The sequence below is a fragment of the Colius striatus genome, chromosome Z (assembly GCF_028858725.1).
Source record: "Colius striatus isolate bColStr4 chromosome Z, bColStr4.1.hap1, whole genome shotgun sequence".
In the NCBI taxonomy this organism is placed as follows: domain Eukaryota; kingdom Metazoa; phylum Chordata; class Aves; order Coliiformes; family Coliidae; genus Colius; species Colius striatus.
Genome location: NC_084790.1, coordinates 17,109,152 through 17,129,366, shown reverse-complemented (window position 1 = coordinate 17,129,366; position 20,215 = coordinate 17,109,152). Strand labels below are relative to the sequence as shown.

At 41.5% G+C, this 20,215-nt stretch overlaps 1 protein-coding gene across 1 annotated transcript in view; it reads left to right on the top strand.

The window, feature by feature from the left end:
* SMC2 (structural maintenance of chromosomes 2) overlaps positions 1-20,215 on the top strand; it is a 28,162-nt gene that overhangs the window by 588 nt on the left and 7,359 nt on the right. Inside the window, exons 2-17 of the mRNA XM_062018328.1 lie at positions 272-510; positions 1,257-1,406; positions 2,129-2,251; positions 3,206-3,244; positions 3,451-3,561; positions 3,740-3,784; positions 4,295-4,528; positions 6,314-6,463; positions 9,846-10,079; positions 11,551-11,710; positions 13,609-13,726; positions 14,818-14,956; positions 15,202-15,321; positions 15,632-15,836; positions 16,262-16,397; positions 19,288-19,412. Of these exons, the coding sequence (XP_061874312.1) occupies positions 343-510; positions 1,257-1,406; positions 2,129-2,251; positions 3,206-3,244; positions 3,451-3,561; positions 3,740-3,784; positions 4,295-4,528; positions 6,314-6,463; positions 9,846-10,079; positions 11,551-11,710; positions 13,609-13,726; positions 14,818-14,956; positions 15,202-15,321; positions 15,632-15,836; positions 16,262-16,397; positions 19,288-19,412 (2,257 nt within the window). The 5' untranslated portion in view covers positions 272-342. The remainder of the gene's footprint in view (positions 1-271; positions 511-1,256; positions 1,407-2,128; positions 2,252-3,205; positions 3,245-3,450; positions 3,562-3,739; positions 3,785-4,294; positions 4,529-6,313; positions 6,464-9,845; positions 10,080-11,550; positions 11,711-13,608; positions 13,727-14,817; positions 14,957-15,201; positions 15,322-15,631; positions 15,837-16,261; positions 16,398-19,287; positions 19,413-20,215) is intronic.

The following is a 20,215-nucleotide window of genomic DNA, read 5'->3' as shown; positions in this document are numbered from 1 at the left end:
GGGTTTGGACTAGATGACAGGTACCTTCCAATTCCGACTATGCTGAGATTCTGTGATAGACTCTGTAAAGTCACGTTGCTTAAAAATATTGAAGTACAGGTTATTGTTGGAGTGCTTCCTGCATCTGGGATGTACCGTTTACCATTGTTGAATGCATAGTCCTTTTGTTGTAGAAGACATGTGTTCTTTCCATTTTCTCACAAATTCAGCTGGTTATTTGACATGCAGTATAATATGTTTGTTGTGTTTTTGTTTCCTTTGAAATGTGTAGGATTACACAGATATTTCCCTTCGTACTCTTGAGAGGAATACTTTGCCAGATTCCTTAGGAACACGGAGAAGATGTATATCAAATCAATTATTCTTGAAGGTTTTAAGTCGTATGCTCAGAGGACTGAAGTTAGTAACTTTGACCCATTATTCAATGCTATTACTGGTTTGAACGGTAGTGGCAAGTCCAATATCTTGGACTCAATCTGTTTCCTGTTGGGAATCTCCAACCTGTCACAGGTAAAGGAAGAGGGGGCATTTAAGAAAGGGTTTTCTTCTGTCAACAGTGTTTCATATAAAACTCTTGTGTAATTATTTGGATTTTTCGTTGCATAAAATGAGCTCACTATCACGCCTGGTTATTGTTACATTAGGATCAAATTGCAATTTCATCAATGTACTACAGTAGCTGAAAATATGCAGCTTGGAACATTAAAAATACCAACTTAAAAGGTAGCATACTCAAGCCAAAGTTATTTTGCAGCTAAAGACACTAACTTGTTTATTTGTAATAAACTTTTTATCTTCTGGATTGAGTCTTAAAGTTTGGCTAACTCATTCATCATAAAAAAAAAAAGGCAGCCTTCTTCATGCAATGCAGCCCTCCAAGGAACTCCTTCTAATTAATTTTCCTGTGAACTGCATTTTGAACAATAAGAAGAATAGATGTTCTTTAAGTAAGCATTCTGGTGACTGAACTAGTCATCTGGCTTCTTTCTTTACCTTTTTCTTCAACATCAATTCAGTTTCTGTCAGGAATCTCATGCAGAAAAAAAATAAATGGCTCACTAAAACTCGACTGGCACACTCTGTAGTTTTACAACTCTAGCACCTTGCAATTCCTGTCTCTCACATGAACTCTTAAAACTACAGGTAGATCTGCTTTTCTTTCATTGTTTTTCATTCATTTCTCCCAAACCAATTGCACTGAAGCTGTGCAATGAAAATTTAAAAAAAAAAATTATTTGTGTGTTCCATGGATTTAGGTACGAGCTTCCCACCTGCAAGATCTAGTTTATAAAAATGGACAATCTGGAATTACTAAAGCAACTGTGTCTATTACCTTTGATAATTCTGACAAGGAACGAAGTCCTCTGGGATTTGAAGGTAACAATGAGATCACTATCACTAGGCAGGTGAGTCTTCAATATCTGTTGCTTAGTAACCTACATACTTTTTTACCCTACTCATCAGAACAACTTTAAAAAAATGAAAAGGTAGTTTTTCAAGTCCTTGAGTTTTTTTGCAATTGGGGCACTGCTTCTATAGTGTAGTTAATAAAACAAAACAAGGCACCAAATCCACTGTACTAGATTAAAATAAATCAGAATTACTTTGGAATTTAGTTTAATATTGTTAAACATATTGTATCAGTAGTGTTTTCTATGGATTTGCATAGAAGTATTATTGTAATAATAATCATAACGAAATAATGTTCTTAGTGCAAGCTATAATTTCTTGTGTGGGTTTTTCTTCTGCTTTCATATTTTCTTCTTAATAGCGGAATGGTTAAATTTGGTCTCCAAGAACAAAGAAACCTTTATCTTTCTGATGAAGATGTCTCCCAAGATGTTTTTGGGGGGTTTTTTTGAGAAAATTTTTCAATTTTTTTTTCTTTTTTTTCAGAGTTAAACATTTTCTTGTCAGTATTGCCTTCTGTGACTGATCATTTTTATATTTTAGCTAGATATTTTATATGTCTCTTAAGTCCAATGCAATCTGTTCTGATATTCTGTACAGCATGCATATATATGTGCATGCAAAGACATAATATATAGGATTTGCTCAGGTTTTTTATTGTAATGTTAAGTCACTTTAAAATCACTCAAAGATTCTTCTGTTTCTTTTGATTCTCCAGATTATCATTGGAGGTAGAAATAAGTATCTCATCAATGGTGTGAATGCTACTAACACACGCGTGCAGGATCTCTTCTGTTCTGTTGGACTCAATGTCAATAATCCTCACTTCCTCATTATGCAGGTATTGTGTGTGTGTGTGTGTGTCTGTTTGTAAGATGTCCAAAAAGAACAGAAGTTGTACTAAACTGGAGGCCAGATGGATGGTGGAAAAACACTTAATTTCTTATATGCCAGCAAAGCAACTTCTTATTGAGTGAAAATCAAATGTCTGTTAAGTAGTTAAGATTTCCAGTATGGCATAGTTTGACTCTAAAATGCATGTCTTGTAGCACAAGACCTTTGTATAGCAAGCTTTTTCTGAAACATTCCAATTTTATTTTCCTTTTTTTCCTCTTTAACAGATAGATGTTACTTTTGTTATGAAGCTAATAATACATGTTTGCTTTTTTATTATATGTGTTCCATGTTAGGCAGCATTTTGAATGGAGTTGGTGTATCTGCCTATTTAGGTACAATTAACAAAGAGCTGACCAGCTGAAAAGACCCTTATAAACATCAACAAGGGGAACAGACAAATCTTTGAAATATTTGCAAGGAATAATAAAACAGTATAGGATTACTTTTTCAGATGCAACTCACTCAGCTTGTGGAGGCAGAGAGAGGGTAGTTTTGCACCTCTTCTACTTCGGCCTAGTTATACATGAGCTAAATCTTTAAAAAGCCAATTTATGATTAAGAGCTTATTCAGCATCAGCAGCTCAGACTCTCAAAAAAAAATCAGCACATTACTTCATTAAGATGTAATCAGGAATGTGGATTACAAGCCTAAGGGAAGATATAAGGGCTATTTCAAGTGTGCTGACTGAAGAGGTAGCTCATTTGAGCTTTCAAGACCAAAACAAATGTGTAAACTAGATTATCCTGAACTTAAAATGTCTAAAAATTATCAAGGTCTTTTGGGTTTGTGTTTTTGTCAGGTTTTTTTTCTGTTTCATTTGTGTTTGGGTTTTAGGGTGTTTTTTTTTACTCTATTGCATGGTACACAAACACCATTCTTTTTTCTTTCTGTCACCAGGGACGAATTACCAAAGTCCTAAATATGAAGCCACCAGAGGTAAGAGCCGTGGAAGTTTTTTCTCAGAAGTTTTACTAGTATGGCTCGAATAACATGAAACAATATTTGGAACAGGAGGGCAGGCAAAAGGAAAAAAAAAAAAAAAAACCAAAACAGAGGGAGATGAAGCATTCAACTTAATTGTGAGTTGAACCTATCTAGCATAAGAAGAAACACCATTATTTTTCCACATTGCTTTATTTTAGATTTTATCTATGATTGAAGAAGCAGCTGGTACTAGGATGTACGAAAGTAAGAAAATAACTGCCCAGAAGACCATAGAGAAGAAGGAATCCAAACTGAAAGAGATTCAAAAGGTACTACATGTTGGAAAGTAAACTTTATTTTATATTTGTTAAAGATAACTGATTAACTAGTGTAGTGTGCTTTTTAACTTGTAAAATGTTTATTTTCTGCACTTGGAACGATGTGTTCACACTTAGACATGTAAGAGTTTTTAAAATTGGAACATAAATGTCCTGTTCTGTGTTTCAGATCTTGGATGAGGAGATCACTCCCACTTTACAGAAACTAAGAGAGGTATGGGAAAATCTGGAGAGTGGTAGAACTCTTTTAAAGTACTGAGAAAACACATTCAGCTGCCCTGAGCCAGTATATGGGGGCTAAAACAATAGCATGCTTTCAAGCTTTGTAGAATCTTTTAAGAGAGATAAAATTTATCCTTCCCAAAAACAGAGAATGTGACATTCAGGACTTTGAGGAGATCCTAGAGAGGGATGTAGGGAGAAGGAAGAAAACGAGAGAACTAGATCAAAATAGAAGATAAAAACATGTTGTTTCCTAAAAAACTTTTCAAGTGATGTTTCTGCTGTACAATCACTCGTGCAAGTCTTGTTTTATCTAAGATTTTCCCAAACAGGCCTGCAATGAATACTGCAATACTGATTATAGTACTTAACATGGAGAATCCTGCCACTTACCTACAGATCATAATCTTGGTAGAAGTGCTCAGAAGAATTCTGTAACTGTCCTACTTAATATTATTTTCCATATCGATTTTTAGAGTTTTCTTCATTGGTGTCTTTTCAGGACCGATCTTCATATCTAGAGTACCAAAAAGTAACACAAAAAATAGAACATTTGAGCCGTCTCTGTATAGCTTATCAATTTGTGCTGGCTGAAGAGACAAAGCTGTCCTCCACAGGAATATTAAAGGAAATGCAGACCAACATAGAGAAGTTTAAAGAATCAATGTCTGAAAATGAAAGGAAATTGAAAGAACTTAATGAAGAAATAGCGGAGATGGAAAAAGAAAGGGATAAGGTGAGTGACAACAGTTACGTTCATGAGTGTCTGAATACAAGGCATTATATGAGAAGAGGTTTACTTTTACACCTTTGAATTTTTATCTTCTTCTGGTGAGTTGTTTGGATGATATGCTGCTCATGACCATTGTTAGCTGTTGTCTAAAAGACATACCTTGAAAGTGTTCGTTTGAAGTGCTTTACTTCCTATCACTGTAAATTAATAACTGAAGAATGGAAACAGTTTGCCCTCATGTTAATTTTAAGTTTTGCCAGAGATTTCTCTTCTTCTCCCTTTCTGTTGATGTCTCAAAAGAAATGAAAGGCTTGTTCGATAAAGATATGTACTGACCTCAGATTTTGGGGACAGTAAATGTGGTTAGATACAGGATGGCCCATAGGCTTTTTTGTGCAGAGACAGTGACCCATGGTAGGGACTGATGTGGATCTTCAGTAATGTGGTGGTTTAGCCATCTGTCCACCAAGCCATAATGTCACTTCCCCTCCTAAACTAGTCAGGAGAGAGAGAAATATAATGAACGGTTTGTGAGTTGAGGTAAGGATGGAGAGATCAGTCAGCATCACAGGCAAAACAGACTCAACTTCAGTCTTCAGGAGAAAAGGTTTGATTTATTAAAGGAACAATAAGAACAGGGAGATAAGAAATAAAACTGAATCTTAAAACACCTCCCCCAACCCTTCCCTCCAGGACTCCCTTTCCTTCCCCTCCAGCAGCATGGGGGATGGAGGTTGCGGTCAGTTGATTACAGATGGACTTCAGAGGGAGGCCTCCTCACATTCCCCACTGCTACACTGTGGGGTCCCTCCCCACAGGAGGCAGTCCCTCACAAACTTCCCAGCGTGGGTCCATCCATGGGCTGCAGTTCCTCAGGAACTGCTCCCACATGGGGCCTCCCATGAGGGCAGCTTCTCACATCCTGCCCCAATGTGGGTCATCCACCCAGAGAACAGTCCTTTGGGTACCAACTGCTCCAGCCTGAGTCCCTCACAGGATCACAAATCCTGACAGCAAACCTGCTCTGGTGTGGGCTCCTCTTTCCCCACAGGCTCCCAAGTCCTGCCAGAAACTTGCTCCAGGGTGAGCTTCCCATAGAGTCACAGCCTCCTTCAGGCATCCACTCGCTCTGGCATGGGGTCTTCCACAGGCTGCAAGTGGGTCTCTGCTCCCTGCTGGCCTCCATGGGCTGCAGGGGCACAGCTGCCTCACCACAGGCTGCACCACAGGTCACAGGGGAGTCTTTTTTTTCAGGGCCTAAGCGCCCTTCTCCACTGACCTTGATGTCTTCAGAGATATTTTTACATTCTCACTCCCTGTTTGCAGCTGCTCTTCAGCAGCTGCACAGCAACTTCTTCCGCTTCTCAAATACATTATTCACAGGGACGTTACTTCAGTCACTAATTGGCCAGGCCTGGGTCAGGTGCAGGGTCTACCTTAGAAATGACTGGCCCTAACCCTGTGAGCTACAGGGGAAGCTTCTGGCAGCTCTTTGCTTAAAGAAGCCACCCCTGTAGCCACCTTGGCTACAAAAAAAAACCAAAAAAAAAACCAAAAAAAAACCCAAAAACAAACCTGGCCCAGATAAAACCACTACAAGTAGTGGCTTCAAGTTAGTTTAGATTTCAGAGGGAAGGGATGTTAGGATCTGTTTGCATTGGAGTCTAACTGCCTGCTTGATCAGATGTTTTTTCTCTTCTACATACAGCTGTGAACTGAAGATGAAATATTGCAAATACTGTATCCGTTTCTTAGGCTAAACTAAATTTCTTTTATTTCTGACTGTAGGAAGTTGGTGGTGCACTCCGTTCACTGGAAGATGCTTTTTCAGAATTGCAGAGAGTGAATACTAGGGCACAAAGTGCCCTTGATCTCAAGAAGCGAAACTTAAAAAGTGAAGAGATTAAATATGAAGAGCTGGTAAAACACATGCAGGAGGTAAGACCTATGTATATAACTTTCTTTAGAGACTATAAAATTCCGATTGAGGGGGACAGCTGTGTTTTCCTACATGTTATGATAAGGAAAAAACCTTTAGAGGTCATCTAGTCCAACCCCCCCGCAAGAAGCAAGTCCAACTAAGATCAGGTTGCACATGAACATACACAGGCAGGTCTTAAAGACCTTCACGAAAGAAGACTGCACACCCTCCCTGGGCAGCCTGTGCCAGGGCTCCCTCACCCTCACAGTAAAAGAGTTTTTTGTTATATTTAAATGGAACTTTTTGTGTTCCAGCTTCATCCCATTACCCCTTGTCCTGTTCCTAGCTGCTATAGAGAAAAGGGATGCCCCAACCTCCTGACACCCACCATTTAGATATTTGTAAATGTTAATAAGATCCCCCTTCAGTCTCCTCCAGACTAAACAGCCCCAGTCCCTGCAGCCTTTCCTTGTATGAAAGATGTTCCAGTCCCCTGATCATCTTGGTGGCCCCATGCTGGATTCTCTCCATAAGTTCTCTGTCCCTCTTGAGCTGAGGAGCCCAGAACTGGACACAGGACTCCAGATGAGGCCTCACCAGGGCAGAGGAGAGGGGGAGAAGAACCTCCCTTGGCCTACTGCCCACACTCTTCTTGATGCATCCCAGGATGCCACTAGCCTTCAGGGAACTTGCAGAGGGTACACTTTATCCCCTAATCCAGGTCGTTGATGAAGATGTTGAACAAAACTGGCCCCAGAATGGATCCCTGTGGAGCTCCACTGGCCACAGGCCTCCAAGTTGATTCTGTGCCATTGATACCACCCTCTGGGCTCTGTCATTCAGCCAGCTCTCGATCCACCTCACTGTCCACTCATCCAAGTGACACTGCTTGAGCTTTCTGATGAGGATGTTATGGGAGACTGTCAAAAGCCTTGCTGAAGTCAAGGTAGATGACATCTGCTGCTCTCCCCTCATCTAGCCAGCCAGTTTTGCCCTTGTAGAAGGCTATCAGGTTGGTCAAACAGGATTTCCCCTTGGTGAGTCCACATCCTGATAACCATCTTTTATTTCATATATTTAGTGATAATATTCGGAATGCATTGTTGCATCACCTTTCCAGGGATGGAGGTGAGGCTGATCAGCCTGTAGTCTCCTGAGTCTGAAGACTGGAGTGACATTGGCCTTTCTCCAGTCCTCAGGCACCTCACCTGTCCTCCATGAGTGTTCAGAAAATGATGGAGAGGCTTAGCAATCACATCAACCAGCTCCCTCAGCACTCTAGGATGCATCTCATCAGGACCCATTGACTTATGAGCCTTAAGCTTGGCCAACAAGTCTGTAACCTCTTCCTCTTCCACCCAGGGCAAGTCCTGTCTGTCCTGGCCATCCTGTTATCCTTGCTGGACTGGGTTCTTGAGGGCTGGCCTTGACTGTAAAGACTGAAGCCAAGAAGGCATTCAGGCCTCTGCATCCTCGGTCACCAGGGCACTTGGTGTTTAGCAGTGGGCCCACATACCTCCTTAGCTTCCTTTTGCTGCTGATGTACTTGAAAAATGCCTTATTACTGTCCTTAACATCCCTGGCTAAATTTAATTCTAGAAGGGCTCTAGCCTTCCTAGCTGCAGCCCTGCATGTTCTGGCAATGTTCCTATACTCTTCCCCAGAATTTTCCACTTCTCATAGATGGCTGCTTTCTGCCTGAGTTATCCGAGCATATCCTTGCTTATCCTACCTCCTTTTCCTCCCTTCTGACGCATTGGGACACACTGATCCTGGGCTTGGAGGAAGTGTTGCTTGAAGATTGACCAGCTCTCTTGGGCACTTCTGCCATCTAGAATCATATCCCATAATATCCGTCCAAGTAGATGTTTGAAGAGGCCAAAGTCGGCTCGGCTGAAATCCAGGTCACGGTCCTGCTTTGTGTCCTGCCCCTTCCACACCAGGATCTTGAACTCTACCATCTCATGGTCACTGCAGCTCAGGTTGCCTCCAACTTTAACATCCCAAACCAGACCCTCCTTATTCATCGGTATCAGGTCCAGCAGCACACCCCTCCTTGTTGGTTCCTCGATCACCTGCGACAGGAAGTTGTCATCAGCAATCTGTAGGAACCTCCTGGACTGTGTGTGCTTGGCTGTGTGGCTATCCCTGCAAATATCAGGGTGGTTGAAGTCCCCTATGAGGACCAGGGCAGCTGTCAGCTGTTTGTAGAAGGCCTCATCCACATTCTCCTCCTGATCAAGTGGCCTGCAGCAAACTCCTACAACAATATCACCTGCCTTGTCCTGCCCATTAATTTTCACCCATAAGTACTCAATCTGCCCCTCATCCCCACCCAGGCAGAGCTCAATGCACATTAATTGCTTCCTCTTTGTCAGCCTGGCCTTCCTGAACAACACGTAACCCTCCATGGCTGTGCTCCAGTCATGGCAGCTGTCCCACCATGTCTCTGTGACTGCAATGAGGTCGTAGCCCCACATCCACACCCACATCTCCAGTTCCTCCTTATTCCCCAGGCTGCGTGCAAGGGTGTAGAGGCAGCGCAGGGGCTTACTCAAACACACAGGTTTCCCTGGACAGGTGCAGGAGGTTCCTCCCTGGTTTGGCTCTTTCTCAGGGTGGTCAGCCTTCCGTATCTCAGCCCAATGTGCAGATGAAGGGCACTTATCCTTGCATTCCCTGTCCTGTTTCCCAGCCAGAGAGGGCAGCTTGTTTTACGTTGCTTCTCCCCCTACCCTACAAGTCCCTTAGTTTAAAGCCCTCTTGATCAAGTTTGCTAGCCTATTCCCAAATAATCTAGTGCCCTTACAGGAGAGATGAATCCCATCCTGTCCTATCAAGCTGTAGTCCCCAAGGAAGGATCTGTTGTCGTAGAATCCAAAACCTTCCCTCCGGCACCAGCTTCTCAGCCAGTGCTTCATTTGACTCATTTTTACATTGTTGACTCCTCCTTTATTATGCTCAGGAGAGCCCTGTAGCTTCAAAGGTATTGTATTCTCTGGACAGGTGCTATTCTTAAAGGAGAAATTTCTACCTTTTATATTTCTGATGGTTGGGTTTTTTTTTTTAGATTTTTTAATGCAACAAGACCACTGAAAAATAATTTACTTTTTAGGTATTGAGAAGAAAGAGCTATTTCTCCTAGTTCCTGAGCAGTTGTCATATCTCTGTATTTCATTTTTCTGTAGATCTTTATGTGGATAGTGCACTCATGGGGCAAGTATACACTTGAAAATTCACATCCAAAGACAAATTATAAGACCACAAAATCTGACAAAGAGTCATAGAAATGTAGGTGATTACTCAAGGCTGCTCAACTAAACAACATGAATCTAAAGTTAATGGGACTCGGGTTCTCCTTTTTTTTGTTTGTTTGTTTTTGTTCTTTGTTGACTGAAGGAGTCTAAAGCATTAGCATCAAAGGAGAAGGAAGTAAAGAAGATCAAAAATGAACTAAATGGTCTACAGGATGCAAGTGAAAAGGAAGCAGATGCTTTATCTGCAGCACAACAGTATTTTAATGCTTTATCTGCTGGTTTGTCTGGTAATGATGGCGGGGAAGAAGCTACTCTTGCTGGGCAAATGTTGACCTGCAAGAATGAAATCAGCAAAGCAATAACAGAGGCTAAACAGGTAAGAAAAAAAGCTTTGCCTATCTCAGAGCAGACTTCCTGCTTCTGCTAAGAAATTGTCTGAAAACCAAATGACACATTCTTGAAAGGTAAGTGGAAAGAGTCACAGCATATCTATACAAGATATTTGCGGTGGTTTGATCCTGGCTGGATGCCAGGTGCCCACCACACCACTCTATCACCCCACTCCTCAGCAAGCCAGGGAAGGGAGAAAGTAAGGTGGAAGCCTCATGGTTTGAGATAAAAGCAGTTTAATAAAGAAATATCAAAAGAATATATAAGAAGATATAAAGAAAAAATAGAAACCCATGTGCATGAGAAGCAAAACAAAGCAGATAAAGCTGCTATTCTCTACTTCCCATCAGCAGTGAGGTCTGGTCACTTCCTGAGAAGCAGGGCTTTGGTACATGTAAGGGTTGCTTTGCAAGGCCAAAATGAATCACAAATGTCTCCCCCTTCCTGCTCCTCTCCCCAAGTTTATATTGCTGAACTGATGTCATATGGTATACGGTCAGCTGTCCTGGCCGTGGCCCCTCCCAGGATCCTGCCCACCCACAGCTATTGGTGGAAGTGGGGGAAGAAATGCTGGAGGCTCAGCCTTGATGCTGCTTGAGCAGGAGTCAAAATAATGATGTGCTATCAATACATGCTTTTAGCTACCGACAGAAGGCATTACAAGGGCTGCTGTGGAAAATCACCAACACCTCAGACCCAATACAATATTTTACACGTTGACATATGCATTAAGGTGACTTTCTGAAGAAACAAGTCATTAAAAAAAAATCCTTGCATAGATATAGACAAATAGGAAAAAACTATAACGTTCCTGTAACAAAGTACAGTAACAAGCATTTGAGATGTAAAGTAGGACTCACAAGTATTGAAATGATGGATTATATTGAACAGGAAGGAATTAAGGCTGCTCTCCATAATATACTTTCATACTATAGAGATTTCTACAGTAGAACTTAATGGAATCAAAATAAAAATGTCTGAGACTGTGGGAAGGGAAGAGTTCAGAAGTAACTGTTTCTCCTCAATTAAGTTGTGTGCCAGTCACATGACTGAAACAGGCACCACTTCTTTTTGTCTGAAGATGGAACGCATCTGCTGAGGTAGTTTTCATGGCTGAATTTAAATTTTCAAAGTTGAGAATGCACCTTGCGTGTCTCACTTAAGGAAAAAAAAGATTTTAAAAGGAGGTCAGCAGTATCCGACATTATTTTACTTTGTTTCTTCTCAGACTCTCCTTGTCTACTAATATGAGTAGTAAGTCATCCAAATACATGTTTTCATTTCCAAATCACCTGAGCCATACTTTAAAAAGGTCAAGGCTGGTTTTTAGCGTTTCTGCAACCAGTGTAAACTTTTATAAATCATATGAGCACTTTGTCAGTGCAAGTGTTCTAAATCTGCAGCTGCAAGATTCTCTTTGAAGATCTTCTGGTTATGTATTTTCTTACTCCTTACAGGCTGAAATGAAGTTGAATTATGCACAACAAGAATTAAAGAAAAAACAAGCTAAAGTTGAAAAGGTGGATGGGAGTTACAGGAAAGACCAAGAAGCATTTGAAGCTGTCAGTAAAACAAAAGCATCACTGGAAAACCAAATGAAGAAGCTGAACTATGAAGGTGATCAGTACAGATTTCTTGTGTGTGATTTTGGTAGAAGCTGAAACATGATACAAAGAGTGATGCATTGGCTTTGGTTGACTGCCAGGTCCCTCACGAAGTCACTGTGTCACTGCTGCTCCTCAGCTGGACAGGGGAGAGAAAATATATCCAAAGGCTTGTGGGTCATGATAAGGACAGGGAGATCACTCAGCAATTACCCTCACAGCCAAAACAGACTCAGCTTGGGGAAATTAGTTTCTTACCAACCAAATCAGAGTAGGGTAATGAGAAGCAGGAACAAACCTTAACTTTTCCCTCACCCCACCCTTCTTCCCAGGCTCAAATTCATTCCTGACTTTTTCTACCTCCTTACCCCCACAAGTAATGCAGGAGAGTGGGGAGTGTGAGTTGGAGTCAGTAAATCACACATTGACTGTGTTGCTCCTTCCTCCTCATACTCTTCACCTGCTCCAGCATGGGATTCCACCCACGAAAGACAGTCCTCCATGAATCTCCAATATGGGTTCTCCCCTTGGGCTGTAGTTCTTCATTAAACACATGTGTCTTTTCCACAGAGCACACTCCTTCAGTAACGAACTGCTCCAGTGTGGGCTGCCTGCAGGGCAACAGCTCCTTCCAGGAGCTGCTCCAATGTGGATTTCCCACAGGGTCACTGATTCCTTCAGGCATCTCCCTGTTCCAGCATGGGCTCCTCCCGGGGCTGCAAGTGGATGTCTGCTCTGCTCTGGCCTTCATGGCTGCAGCAGCAGGGCCTCACTATGGGCTGCACCATGGGCTGCAGGGAAATCTCTGCTCCAAGCCTGGAGCACCTGCTTCCCTTCTTCCTCACTGACCTGGATGCCTGCACAGTTGCTGCTCTCACATACTCACTGCTGTCAAGCAGCAGTTTTTTACCCTTTCTGTTATGCCACAGGCACTGCCAACATTACTGATGGGCTCAGCCTTGCCCAGCAGTGGGTCTGTCTTAGATGCAGCTCTGACTGTCTCTGACAGACACAGATTTACTCTCCGCTTCCCGTTAGCAGGCAATGTCCAGCCACTTCCTGGGAAGAAGGGCCTCAGTATGAGTAGTGGCTGTCCTGGAAAACAAACACCCTAATAATGAATGCCCTTTCCCTTCTTCCTTTCTCTTAGCTCTTATTGCTCAGTGCAGTGTGGAATACTGTTTGGGTCAGCAGTCCTTGCTATGTCCCTTCCCAGCCTTTGCCTACCCTCAGCCTACTGGCCTTTGAAGGAGGGATTGGAGGGACATCCTTAATGCCCTGCAATAGCCAAAACACTTACATTGTGGACATCAGCAATACAAAGCCCAGCACTATGAGGACAGCTGTAGGGAATGTTAACTCCCTCTCAGCCAGAGCCATTATGAAAAGGAAGTGAAAAACCAAGTGTGCTGCTTTCATGCACAAAGAAATTTCTGTGGTCGAAGGTCTGCAAACTCTTACCTTCCACAGAAGATAGTTTAGAATACCTTGATATTATAAACTTTAGGCCAAATATTTTTGGAGTTGGTGGAAAATTTATTAATATTTAAAATATTGATGGAAAAAGTGACCAACCTCCCTACTCCTTCCTAGTTTTCCCTACCTAAAGTACTTCTTGAAGTTTGTTTCTAGTCCCAGGTAACATTTGGTACAGAAGTTACTCAAGCCTGTAAACATATTCCAGAGGGGATATTAAGACAAGCGCATTAGACTTTTAAACTCTTCCTTTGTATGGTTGGTATTGTGATGGTGTTAATCTATCTAAACTGGAAATATAGAAGGAATTTTAGAAAGTCTTTCAATTAAGTATTCTTTACAAATAGGTGGATAAACAGTGTAACATGCGAATTTTTAAGCTAGTAGATTTCTGTGCTCTGGATGTTTGTCTACTGCTTGTGTTTCACTCTTAAGAACAAAAAGAAGAAACCCTTTTAGCAAAAAAGAAGGCACTGACTGAGGACATCAGCCGTCTGAGAGAAGCATATGAAGGTTTAATGACAAAGTTTCCTCATCTGCACTTTGAATACAAGTAAGATCTCAGTGTGATCCTAAGAGATGTTTGAAAGTGCTTTTTGGAGCATTTTATGCATGGCTTGCAGGACTTAACAGGATAATTCCATCAGTTGCTTATCTTTTATTTTCCTGTTGGTGCCAGTGAATAATGACTGTATTACCTGCAATGCAAGTGAAGAGGAGGGGTCAGGAAATGTTTACTGAATTAATGGACAGCAGAGAAAGTGACACAGTCATTGTTAACTGACAGCCTTATCAAAATCACTGGAATTTTAGAGTTTTTGTATGATGGTGTTTAGAAGCTATAACTCAGCTTCAGGAGATAGAACTATAGAAACCAAAGGTCTAAACTCAAAAATCATGTAATTATTCCTTTTCAGAGTCCTTCCTGAGGACTGCAAGTACACTTGCTCTGTGGAAGTCAGCATTGTGTATGTCTCCACTAACCAAATATATGTTTGTGGAATAATCAGTCTGAATATATTCCTATAGCTGTACTAGTCATAGAACCCATAGTAGAAATCATAGAATCATAGAATGCAAGGGACCTTTAGAGATCATCTAGTCCAACCCCCCTGCAGAAGCAGGTTCACCTAGATCAGGTCACACAGGAACATGTCCAGGTGGGTCTTGAAGACCTCCAAGGAAGAGCCTCCACAGCCCTCCCTGGGCAGCCTGTGCCAGGGCTCCCTCACCCTCACAGTAAAAGAGTTTTTTCTTATGTTTAAATGGAACTTTTTGTGTTCCAGCTTCATCCCATTACCCCTTGTCCTGTTGCTAGCTACTACAGAAAAAAGGGATGTCCCAACCTCCTGACGCCCATCCTTTAGATATTTATAAATGTTAAGATCTCCAAATCAATTGAAATCAATTGAAACTACCATGAACAAATTATACCAAAATCAGGGAGGACATTCTTTTAATGACTTTGTAACTGAATCTTTATTGGAAGGTCTGTTGCCCTATAGTATTTAACCATTTTCTGTGGGTTTTTTTACTGATAGCATTTAGTGTTTCTTTTACCAGTATTATAAGCAGTGTGAGTTTTTAAATGTAAGTTTTTTAGGATGTGTGGGATGATTATCATTAATTTTAATTTCTTTTAAGTGACCCAGAAAAATACTGGGATAGAAACTCTGTCAAAGGCCCTGTTGTGACGCAGATCATTGTGAAAGACATGTCCAAAGCAAAAGCCCTGGAAGTGACAGCTGGAGGGAAGCTCTATAACATTATTGTGGACACAGAGGTATGTCTGTCAGATGAAGACAACTTTGAATGCTGAGACAAGGTCATGTGACCCAGGGTGAGGGAGCATATGTGTTGTTACCAAGTGCTTACAAGGTGCTTTGGACCCATGAACATGTTTAAATTAGGTTGAGAGAGTCATGCCTAGTTACTGTCAACAGTATATTCCTCTTACAATGCCCTGTTGTCTTGCTTTACAAAACCAGTTCTGTGTTCAGGTATGCTTTCTAACTCTTGTCGTTTGAGGTTACTGGCAAAAAGATTCTAGAGAAGGGTGGACTGAAGCGTCAATACACCATCATTCCACTAAACAAAATTTCAGCCAGGTGTGTTGCACATGAAATCATCAAGTTGGCCCAATCCTTGGTATGTAAACAAATTCACTATTTACGCTGTTTTGCTTGCGTAATTTTGTTTCTTTCATAAGAACATGGGCTTCTTAATGGTTACGTTAACAAGAATTTCTACAGGGTTTGAGAGTATCTTGATGTTATTTTTTCCTTCGTATCCTTTTGGCTGGGTGATGCTTAAATGGATATTAGTTATTCCACTTTTATCTGAAATTGTTTTAAAATAACGTTTTTAGAAAGTGTTTTTATCAAGAGAAGACACAAATTAAATTTGAAAATTCTTGTAAGTTAAGGTGTGCTGATTGCGAATTTCATTTAATTTCTAGGCTGGTCCCGGTAACTTGGACTTAGCCCTGTCTCTGATTAGGTATGAGCCTGGATTACAGAAAGCAATGGAATATGTCTTTGGAGTGACATTGATCTGTAACAATATGGACAATGCAAAGAAAGTGACCTTTGACAAAAGGATCATGACAAAGACTGTTACAGTCGATGGAGACACGTTCGAACCCCATGGCACCCTGCATGGAGGCAAGTGCTGCTCTTATTCAGAAAATACTACTGTTCCTGTTGACCTCGTTTGTTGCTCTGCATGTTTTTTATAAACATGAACAGCAACCTTTTTGTTAGTGGACTCATGCTGGGGATAATATGATCTGTTTGAGGAAAGATTTCTCAGTTTTAAGCTGAAATAAGATTGATTAGGGAAAAAGTAATGGCAAGCTATTTTGCATAAAGTAGTTTAGACTTTAAATACTTAAATCTTATTTGGCTCCACTGGGAATTACTGTAACATTAGCCTAGCTGCTTTTCTATTTTGTAGCTAAAATGAATCATCAACCGACATCATTGTTAGAGTTTGCTGTTTGCCAGTGGTGAATCCATCCAGTAGTCTAATTCCAGTCAGCCTGACTTTGCCTACTGACTTTTTGTTGTTTTTTTTTCCACTGAATCAGGTGCACGCCCAAAGACTGTACCAATATTGTCTAAACTTCAAGAAATGAAAGACATTGAAGAAAAACTCAAGACAAATGATTTTGAACTTGAGGCTGTAGAGAAAGATCTGGCAAGCTTGAAGAGTAATGCTGAAAAGTAAGATTTGCCCTATAAAATGTCTGTCTTATGTGACTGGGTAAATGTAATATAAAGAAGTACTTACTTTTGGAGGGCATAGGGGCCTGTTAAGAATGCAATATGCAGAAAATGGGTTTCTCCCTCTCTCTCCCCCTCCAAGTACAGTAATGAAAAAGATACTTTAGTGTTTAGATAACATATGCAATAAAACTTTACTTTGGATAATTAAAAAAAAATACTTACAATGGCTACCTGAAATCATAGAATCACAGAATGGTAGGGGTTGGAAGGGACCTTTAGAGGTCATCTAGTCCAACCCCCCTGCAGAAGCAGGTTCACCTCGATCAGGTCATATAGGAACGTGTCCAGGTAGGTCTTGAAGACCTCCAAGGAAGGAGACTCCACAACCCCTCTGGGCAGCCTGTGCCAGGGCTCCCTCACCTGAACAGTGAAATAGTTTTTTCTTACGTTTACATGGAACTTTTTGTGTTCCAGCTTCATCCCATTGCCCCTTGTCCTGTTGCCAGCTACTATAGAAAAAAGGGATGTCCCAACCTCGTGACACCCACCCTTTAGATATTTATAAATGTTAACAAGATCACCCCTCAATCTCCACTTCTCCAGACTAAACAGCCCCAGTTCCTGCAGCCTTTCCTCGCAAGAAAGATGTTCTATACCCTTGATCATCTTGGTGGCCCTGCGCTGGACTCTCTCCAGCACTTCCCTGTCCCTCTTGAGCTGAGGAGCCCAGAACTGGACACAGGACTCCAGATGAGGCCTCACCAGGGCAGAGGAGAGAGGGAGCAGAACCTCCCTTGACCTGCTGGCCACACTCTTCTTGATGCATCCCAGGATGCCATTGGCCTTCTTGGCCACGAGGGCACATTGCTGGCTCATGGTTAGTTTATTATCAGTCAGCACTCCCAGGTCTCTCTCTGCAGAGCTGCTCTCCAGCAGTTCAATCCCCAGCCTGTACTGGTGCATGGGGTTGTTCCTTCCCAGCTGCAGGACTCTGTACTTGCCCCTGTTGAACCTCATGAGATTCCTCTCTGCCCAACTCTCAAGCTGGTCGAGATACTGCTGAATGGCAGCACAGCCTCTGGGAAGTCAGCCAGTCCTCCCAGTTTGGTGGCATCAGGGAACTTGCTGAGGGTACACTCTGTCCCGTCATCCAGGTTGTTGATGAAAACATTGAAGAAGACTGGCCCCACCATCGATCCCTGTGGAACTCCACAGGCCACAGGCCTCCAACTCCACTTTGTGCCATTGATCACCACCCTCTGGGCTCTGTCATTCAGCCAGCTCTTGATCCACCTCACTGTCCATCCACTCATCCAAGCCACACTGCTTGAGCTTTCTGATGAGGATGTTATGAGAGACAGTGTCAAAAGCCTTGCTGAAGTCAGGTAGATGACATCCGCTGCTCTCACCTCATCTAGCCAGCCAGTTTTGCCCTTGTAGAAGGCTATCAGGTTGATCAAACAGGATTTCCCCTTGGTGAAGCCATGTTGACTCCCCCTGTTAACCATCTTATCCTTCATATGTTCAGTGATAACATTCAGGATGAGTTGTTCCATCACCTTTCCAGGGATAGAGGTGAGGCTGACTGGCCTGTAGTTTCCTGGGTCATCCTTCCTGCCCTTTTTGCAGACTGGAGTGACATTGGCCTTTCTCCAGTCCTCAGGCACTTTGCCTGTCCTCCATGATTGTTCAAAAATGATGGAGAGAGGCTTAGCAACCACATCAGCCAGCTCCCTCAGCACTCTAGGATGCATCCCATCGGGATCCATTGACTTATGAGCCTTAAGCTTGGCCAACAAGTCTGTAACCTCTTCCTCTTCCACCCAGGGCAACTCCTCTGCTGTCCTGGCCATCCTGTTATCCTTGCCGGTCTGGGCTTCCCAAGGGTCAGCTTTGGCCATAAAGACTGAAGCAAAGAAGGCATTCAGTACTTCGGTCTAATCTGCACCCTCAGACACCAGGGCACCCTCAGCATTTAGCAGCGGGCCCACGTTCCCCCTCATCATCCTTCTGCTGCTGATGTACTTGAAAAATGCCTTATTGCTGTCCTTAACATCCCTGGCTAAATTTAATTCTAGAAGGGCTCTAGCCTTCCTAGTTGCACCCCTGCATGCCCTGGCAATGTTCCTAAATCACTTGAAATTTTCCAAAGTTTCATGAAGACCACTGGAGAACTGACTTTTCCAGCCATACCTTGTAATACCTGTACAGAAGTTAAATTTGTGATGGCTTTTATTTTTCTCACATAAAAATAGAAAGATGCTAAAGGAGGATATCTGTGTGATACTGCTGGAAAGATTTAAATTAGATACTTTTAAGTATATTTGATTTTCAGACACTCAGTTACTGAAGACTTTTTTTAGAAAATTTAGTATAAAAATACATTTAGTGAGTTCTGTAAAAACCCCATGAGGAGGTAGTGTTGTATAATATGCTATCTACCAGCTGGATATGTTATTCAAAGTACTTTGACTTGTAATAGATTTCCAGAAATATGAACAAAGGAAGAAATGAGTTTTGCATTTAGGCATTTTTTTCTTTAGTGCTTCAGCCTAGCATCTGTCCTGCTACCAGCTGGAAAAAACACCAGCTCTGAATTGTAGCTAAATTCTATGTGCTGCCTTTGTTTCTTTCTGGTGTGTCTTATCAAGGCTACATAACCAGGAGTTATAGTAACTTATAAACCTACAAACTTCACAATTACTGTTAAAAGAGAAATTAATCAGACTTCCATGCATTTAACCTTATTTGTCCTGCAGCCATGATTGTGTTTCACATTGGAATGAGAATATAAATATTTATCTACTTATTTCTACATCTTCTTATTCCAACTTTAAAGTGCTGGGTGCCCCTCATGATAGCACTGTGTATCGTCACTGTCTCATAGGTACCGGCATCTGAAGCAGGACTGGGAGATGAAGTCTGAGGAAGCAGAGCTGTTGAAAACAAAGCTTCAGCAAAGTGCTTATCACAAGCAAGAGGAGGAGCTGCTTGCCCTGAAGAGAACCATTGGTGACGAATGTGTTCTTAATCTTTTAACTGGAAGCTAGTAGCTGAGAATGATGTGGGTGTTTGGGTAGCAGAATCTTTACTTGAGAAAGTATTTTCACCGTGAAAGATAATTCTAGCTTTATATTTTGGAATATGGAACAAATACAGAATCACAGCATAGAAGTGATTCACATTCTGTAGTAGTAGAGGTTATATTTTTATTAAAGACTTTATATACTTTATAATAAAAGGAAAAATGTCTTTGCAAGGAAGTTTTAACATGGAATGAATCCCATATTGGACTAATAGTTGTTCTTTCCAAGCTATCCGTTTCTGTAGATATTTACAGGTAGCAATATAAATAGTTTGTGTAACTAGAAAGCCCTGGAAAGAAGCACTTGCTCACACCGCTAAGGAAGAATGTAAACCAAAGCAAATGCAACAATAAGTAAAACATCAAAAGAAAAAAGGAAGTGATGTATATGTATCAGACAGATGGAAGCAATACATATGTGGACATAGTATTCTAGGGATGAGGTGATATATGATTAGGTAGCCATCTGATTAATTACTTATTGATCGTGTGATTTGGCATATACTTGCCACTTTCAAAAAGTGTGAAAAGTCTTATTTTCATTAATTTTCAATGACTGGTTGTCTTTTTTCGGTGCCCTACCAATAACTAGTAATGACACACCTTCTTAGAGTAATCCTTGAAATAGCTGACTTCAGTAACTAGAGAATGTACGAGCACTTTTTTCTGTTGGAGGGAAAGATGGATTGATTTCAGTTGGAGTTCAGGTTCTACACGTTAACCACAAGAA